The sequence below is a fragment of the Limanda limanda genome, chromosome 19, assembly GCF_963576545.1.
Source record: "Limanda limanda chromosome 19, fLimLim1.1, whole genome shotgun sequence".
In the NCBI taxonomy this organism is placed as follows: Eukaryota; Metazoa; Chordata; class Actinopteri; order Pleuronectiformes; family Pleuronectidae; genus Limanda; species Limanda limanda.
The window spans coordinates 1,868,959-1,876,688 of NC_083654.1; the positions used below are offsets into that span (position 1 = coordinate 1,868,959).

General features: G+C 41.1%; 1 protein-coding gene across 3 annotated transcripts in view; it reads left to right on the top strand.

The window, feature by feature from the left end:
- Positions 1-7,446, top strand: part of c19h6orf136 (chromosome 19 C6orf136 homolog) — a 33,244-nt gene extending 25,798 nt beyond the window's left edge. For all 3 annotated transcript variants that reach the window (XM_061093258.1, XM_061093260.1, XM_061093259.1), the window contains exons 4-7: positions 2,623-2,711; positions 2,845-3,042; positions 3,193-3,262; positions 7,169-7,446. In XM_061093258.1, the coding sequence (XP_060949241.1) occupies positions 2,623-2,711; positions 2,845-3,042; positions 3,193-3,262; positions 7,169-7,309 (498 nt within the window). In that variant the 3' untranslated portion in view covers positions 7,310-7,446. The remainder of the gene's footprint in view (positions 1-2,622; positions 2,712-2,844; positions 3,043-3,192; positions 3,263-7,168) is intronic.
- The last annotated feature ends 284 nt before the right edge of the window (positions 7,447-7,730 follow it).

The window sequence follows — 7,730 nt, forward strand, 5'->3', positions numbered from 1 at the left end:
TGTCTTATGGAAGGTGGCTCCGCACAGTCAGAGCATGGACTCACCTGAAGATCAAGCTGAAGAGAAAATATCGCCCACTATCATCTAGCATAGGTCACCTATAGTCTGACCGTGTTCAGGAACGGACCCAGACGCTGTTCTATACGGAGCCAGATTTGTGATTAGATTTTGAGCGTTTCTCTTTTAACCTGCACACCTTTTGTCACATTTATTGTAGTCCTATTTTAACCTGCGCAGCTTTTTACGTCTTTACGGTAGTAAATCCTGGCAGCACACGTGGGAGTGGGAACAAAGCTGTTTAGTCGTTAATGTTGGTTGAGATTGTTTATATGTGTAAGAAAAAATAAGGAGAGGGGAAACTCAAACCAAAACCAAATCTGTTTATTCAATTTTAAAAATTAAGCACTTTATTTTAAGATTTTTTTTTCAAAAACTCTTAAGGAAATAAATTAAACTAGGGCTACGTTGTAGCACTTGCGGGCCCGAGCACCTGCACGTTGAAGCCTGTTGCGGTCGGTGGAGAGAGCGATCGATGACCAAGCGCACACTCCGCGTTGCATGCATGTTGCGCACTGCGGCAAGGATAAACGCCTCACTTCCTGCGTCCGTCACGTGACGTCGATCCTTGCCTGCTAATTTCTCATTACGGTCCACGCTATCAAAAAGCAAATCCCACTGTGAAAATTGTATGTAACTCGAATAATAGTTGTAAAACAAAGCTTACTTCCTGTTGCCAGTAGGTGGCGCCATCACTATTATTACTCACAGACAAATTGATCTGTTCAAGTAGGCGCTCCGATGTAGTGTGGGCAATTTTGTGTCAATTGGACAATGTTACCACAACTTAATTGTCACGCTATGACCCTGAACTAATATTTATATATGGAGCTGTTCAGATCAGGATTGTGGTATAGGTCAGTAGTTCGGAGCCGGTTGGATAATGCAGACTTGATTAACAAAGAACTTCCTGTTTAATTGCGAATCAGTAGGTGGAGCTATGATACTCAGGAAATATTGACACATAGAGCTGTTCAGGCTTAGACTCTGATCAGGAGACAGAAGATTGGTAGACAATGCAGAGTGGAGTTATGACCCAAAGGACACGATGTTGTCATAACTGTTGTCATTACACGGTTTGAGAAAATGTCACAATTCTGACCATGATCCAATGACTTGACTGAGCTCTTCTGAGCTGTAAATTGTAAAGCAGCCAGGAGCAGTTCAACAAAGTATAAAACATGTCACTTCCTGTAGCCACCAGGTGGCGCTGTGATTTCAAGTCATTATTTCTGTGTAGATGTCATCAGGTCGGGACTCGTGTTTTGATGGCGTTAAATCAAACTTTGACGCCACGGTCACACTGTGTGACGAAAAATCAATCTTTAAATCAGTGTCATCTTGTTGTGATGACACTTATCTGAATATGAAGTTGATCTGATGAAAGCCCTGGGACAAGTACGTCAAAGTAAAAATGGCCTAAATGGCCCCTAAATGCAAAATTGCCGGCTTCCTGTGGCTTTTTCTCATAATGCTCCTCTGGACTTTTTTTTTGACTGGTCACGATACACCTGTGTTCCGATTTTGGTGAAGATCGGTCAACGGAAAACCTAGGGGCTGGTTCCAGGGGGCGCTGTTGAGCCCTTTTGCCACGCCCAATTCAAATTACTCCAGAATACTAAAAAATCCGTAGACCTTGAATTTCCTGCAAACTTTCTTAACTTTTTGAGCATGTCTACACCCTGAAAAAGCCCCCCAAAGAGAAATAATTATAAAACCACTTACAATTTCAATAGGGCCTCCCACCGTTCGGTGCTCTGGCCCTAATAATGTTGAAATAAATACAGAAATACATGAATAATTGTGACTTAAAATTATTTCCACATTTAATTATTTCTGTGTGCATAATCTGTTCCGAGCGATGTTCACGTAAATGTTTTCAATCATCGTATCAGGCCATCATGTGTCTCTGCTCTAAGCCAGCTCACACATACAGACCCCCCACATAAATCATTCCAATAAAAAAATTAAGAAATGAGCATGAACTAGTTCAGTTTTGGAACTGTGAACTTAGTTTCTCTGCATGTACTGAACCTTGAACTTGTTATGTGAACTGCAAATAGCAACGCTACTGGACAACGGTCAGCATTGAAAGGCAGAAGTAGTAGAACTGGATCATCACACTCTTGTGACCAATCCTGCATGATATTGAGGTTAGCATACAGACAAAGAAATAGGTCTGTATGCAGAGAACCAGAATCTCTGTTCATTAGCGGAGTAATGTACCTCGATGTGTGCAAACTCACTGCTTCCCCACCACTTGTTAATGGGCTCGCTTCTTCTGTTGAGCATGACTGTTTAGCCTGAAAACATATGGAGAATATGTGAAGTTATTAGTGTTTTTATTTTTAAGTATGTTTGGCAGTTAATGCATACATAAGGCAATGGTGTAACATAAAAAATGAAAATAAGTCTTGTAAACAAAAAAATCATTATTAGCTTTATCAAGATTGAATTTGATTTCAAGCTCCGCACTGTAGTTTTACTTACTACACAATGAGACTGCACTCTGAAATTTCTGTTTAACTTCAACATCAAGGGATTTATTATGTGTTTGTTTTTCAGCTTCCAAGTTTCTTTATAAAGAACCATGATTACACCATGTACTCAAAGGATATAGAATTCCTCAATGGCCTCATGAATACCAAGACCAGGTGAATCTGTTTGTTTTATTTGGGCTGATGATACATTTGTCTTGATTGCAACTCATCTGCGCTGACCAAATACTGTATACACATTTGCACTGTCATGATGTCACTGTGATTTTTGCTGTGTGTGTTGGAATAGAGGCCGTGTGTTGTACCAGTTCATCCTCTCCCTGTGGCGCCTACTGTGTCTTTTTTACTACTCTGAGGCTCAGTTGGAGGTGCTGAAGCTCACCAAACACATGGAGGACAGAACCATTAAGGCCCGCTGGAGGATTAGGGGCCTGCCCTTCCACTCTGTGCTGCGCTTCTATCGCAAAGACAAATCTCACCTTTATAGGTAAACTTGTTACTGTCTGATAAGACAACTTGAAATTCCACTAGCTTTTCTCTTTGTTTTACCTCACACAAAGTTTTGATTTCAGGTGTTTGTACAAGAAACCCCTTTTTACAGTGATTGATAATGTAACTTAATCCAAATCTGTTACAGGTCATATGATGCATTCTCTACATTCTACATGGGACAGGATGGACTCATTCATTGTCATAAAGTTGAAAAGGTAAGAAGCTCACTTACAATATGTACCTGCTGGTATTTAGAAATTACTTCAGTGGATTTGTGAGTAGTTAAGAGCCTTCCCAACACCCCTTTTCTCTTCCAACTAATCATAGAACTTGTTGGATGCAGCTGCTTCCTGAATAATGTTTGCTGATGTCCTCTATTTTTGTTTATTCAGTACATTTTAATCATTTCAGTGTAATTCTATGCGCTGTGAGTGACGTCATACGCAAGCAACACGCCGTGCGGAGCCTACAGTGTTGGAGCGACAAAATGGAGCGAGCGAAAGGATCGGCTCCCCTGTGTCACTTTTGAGTTTATCAACACAGTGGGGGGGGGGTTGGAGGTCCTTGTCCGGTGGAGCCTCATGGCGTCGCTTGTGCAGGGGCTTTTCTCTTTCTTGGGCCGCGGGGTGGTGTCCATCGCCGGTGCGGAAGGCGGGCCGTCGGAGGGGACTGGGTACGGCGGTCGGCGGCTGCGATACTGGACGCGTGTCGGGCCCTTCTCGCGGATCACCTCAGCTACCGCGCCTGCTGGGGGAACCCTCCATTCGCACGGGGGGCCCCCTCCGGCGGTGCGCCTCGGCTGGCGCCTTGCAGCCGACTTAGAACTGGTGCGGACCAGGGGAATCCGACTGTTTAATTAGTATTGGTATCGGATCGGTATCGGCCGATACTAAACCTCAGATATCGGTATCGGAGGTGAAAAAAGCGGATCGGTGCATCCCTAGTCCTTCCATATGTCCCATTCTTGTGAATTCTATATCTCAAGAACGCCTTGAGAGAATGTCTTAAAATATGCTACAAACATTCAGTTGCACTCAAAGACTACCCGGTGTGATTTTGTTAGCCAAAGGTCAAGGTCACAGTAGTCTCACAAAAGGATGCTTGGGTTTTTCTTGAGCATGATATCTTAAAGGGGTAGTTCACCTAAAAATGAATATTCACTCATTATCTCACACCACTATACTCACCACTATGCCGATGGAGGATTGGGTGAAGTGTTTGAGTCCTCAAAACACTTCAGGAGACTCTGGGGTAAACAGTGTTGCAGCCAAGGTGAACCCTTCTTCAGATGTAATAAAACTAAAGAAAAAAACATAACTGCTCGTGTGGTATCATCTAAGTGACCGCAAGCCTAGACATTCATATTCGGCTTGAAACTAGGTCATTTACACATCCTGAAAAGTCCACTACCAGAAGTAGTGATCCTAATTTGAACTTTTAACAGCTTGTGAGAATATCTTTAACTTTGTTGCAAACATTCTGATTAGATTTTTTGTGATTAAAAGTCATAGTCTAGGTCCTGGTGAAGATTTGTGTGCGCTTCATTTAGCGGAGAATATCTCAACTGTTTTAGACTAATATTATCCCACTGAAAAACGTGGGATGTGTGCCAAAATCTCTATCCGGGACGAAAGTCCTGAAAATGAACAATATAGGTGACACTATTATCGCACTACAGGTGAATGGGACTTTTTTTTCTCCTTTATAGACATCCTCATCAATTTCTACCAGATAATCTTCACATTAAGAGAAATACTTTTTGTATTACACTTTGTCTCAAAAATAAAATATGCATATTAGGCAATCTCTCATTAAATATGCGTACATATAAACTCTTGAAGCTACAGATTTTCTTAGGTGATCACAATGTTAACAGTGTAATAATTCTGGTTTGATATTTCTAATTGTGTCTCTGTAGATGTCCAGGTTGGATGCTGTGTGTGTGTGTGTTAGGGGGGATTATAAATACAATTGTATACAAATATGGGACTTTTTTAAAAGAAAGAAAACAAGCATTTAATTGATATACAGACATTTTATATCCAACCTTGCTATTATCTTTGGAACGTTAACTTAACGTGAAAAATACTAAACAGCAGGTTTATTCCCTGTGTTGCAAGGTAATGGGAATGATGATGAGAGCTCATTCAGTGACTCGCCGCTGACACAATCCATGCCTGTGGTGATTTACCAAGGTATAGTGGTTTGGTGCCTTTGTAATTGGTGGTCAGCCACTCAACATAGAATGCCTGAAAAGCAGGCTGCCAAGTAAACTTTTGTTGAAAAAAAAGTTGTAGGGGATGACGTGATGACAGCAATATTTAGAACAGCTAGGAAATGTAAGCTTTTAAAGTTTAGGTTAATAAACAACTGGCAATTCCTGTATGTTGCTAGTTGTATGTAATAGGTTATAGTTGTAACTTTTTTTAGCCATTTTATTTATATCAAATCAGAATGCTTACACTCTTCTATGACCTTATAATCATGGTCATTATGATCACCTCAGAAAATCTGTAGCTTCAAGGGTTTATGTCCGCACATATAATGTGATATTGCCTAATTTGCATATTTTAATATTATGTTTTAGACAAAGTGTAATACAAAAAGTATTTCTCTTAATATGAACATTAATCTGGTAGAAATTGATGAGGTTATATATAAAGGAAAAAAGTCCCATTCACCTGTAGTGTGATAATAGTGTCACCTGTTGTGGTCATTTTCAGGACTTACGTCCCGGATAGGGATTTTGGCACACATCCCACGTTGTTCAGTGGGGTAATATTAGTCTATAACAGTTGAGATATTCTCCGCTCAATAAAGCGCATTCAAATCTTCCCCCGGACCTGTACTATCAAAGGTAAAGTTCACTTGACCTCATGTTGTTGCGAATGCGATATATCAGGAATGCTCAATGGTAATTTCATAATATCTAGCACAAACATTCAATTGGACAAACCGATTAGAGTTTGGTGGTCATCAGTCAAGGTCGCTGTGACTTCATAAAAACATTTTTGGTCGCAACATCTCAGGAACACTTTTAGAACCACTTTTTCAAACAATAAAACGACATAAAAAAACATAAAATGCCTCTTTACTGCTCCTGTGGTGTCATTCAAGTGTCGTAACAGCCTCATTTAAACCATGATTTTAGCATTAATGTTGACTGTTATCCTCAGCCCAGAGCCATGTTTGTGCATACATGCTCTCGTTGAAGGGGCAAGATTAGCAAGTTCTGGAGATAACTGCAGTTACTCTCCCAATGTTTATGCTAGCCCCGTCACCAGCAGAACCTTCTGCTGCTCTGTCATGCTCATGACGAGGTCTGTTGGGTGCGAGTGTAACACAATAGTTGACTGTGGTGGTTTCTCTAAGCAGTAAGTACACAACACAGAGCTGAGCTTAACCAAGGTGACTCCCAAAAAGTAAATGGAAAGTGTTTTGTGGACTCAAATACTTCATCCACCCCTGTAACATCATAGTGGTGAGTAGATATTGAGTGAATATGATCTTTGGCTAAACTTTGACTTCCATTGAGGAAAACATGGGAACCTGTGGTGCCCTAAAGGAAATCCTCCATAGACTAATGTCTTCGAAGCAGGCAGGTCGAGTGCTACAGATTTCGACGCAAACATTTAATTTCACCACCGTCACCAGCTGAAGATGTTCCTGCTGAGGGTTAATAGATGCGAGTTTAACACGGATTAAGTACACAACACAGAGCTGAGCCAAACCAAGCCCACTTCCTACACAAGTACATGGACACGGGCAAAAACACAAACTCCTTGGTGGAGGTAACAAACTGGGGGGGTTCAAAACCTAACCTCTTTGGCAGAGCTAGAAAGGAAGAAATTTGGAAAGGGTCACATCACTAAAGGCACTTTCAGGCATTAGTCGTGTTGTCCTATTCAAATTGATAGAATGAGGAGCAATTTGTCTGCCCTGGTTCCAATTGCTGTCAGTTACTCAAATAAATGGGACCACAGACAAAGATTTTGTCAGCTGAATTTACAGACAACTAATAAAATCTTGTTATCCTAACATTTGATATCCAAACGAAGTCAGTCAGCTGTTTTTTTATATCATGTTCGCCTTTCTGTATGATTTTCCTTTCTTTGTTACAGATGATGCCAGCTCAGCCCCCTGTCGCGCCCAGGATAACTTCCCTAATGGCGGGGGCGGTGGCTCTAGGGGTGCAGGAGCATCGACCTGCACTCAACCTGTTGCCCTTCATCCTTTCCTCGCTGCGACATTGCAGAAACTAAACCAAGGATAACCATTGGAAGAATATTGGCTAGTGTAATCAACAATATGTCCAAGGTTTATGTGACTCTTAAAAGTTTCATTAATTTTCAACAGAGGGACACAATAAAAATTGGTTGAACATTCTATTCAAAAATCAGTTGCCTCCTGCTCTCTTCTATGTAATTACATTTTAGATATTATTGTGTAACCTTAACACAGTATCCATAGTCACATGCTTGTCATCTCTACCAGTCAGTCAACTGCTGAAGTCTGAAAAACTATTTAAAATTTGAGAATGCAAAACTCTTTTTGCCTTGACTAGGTCTTTATGCCTAGCTTATACTCGCATGCCAGAATTTAGTTTTTTTCCCCTGGTGTGTGCCTCAGTTTCAGCTTCTTTTCATCTAGTCGCGGACCTTCCAGTGAGTCTGTGAACGGGCC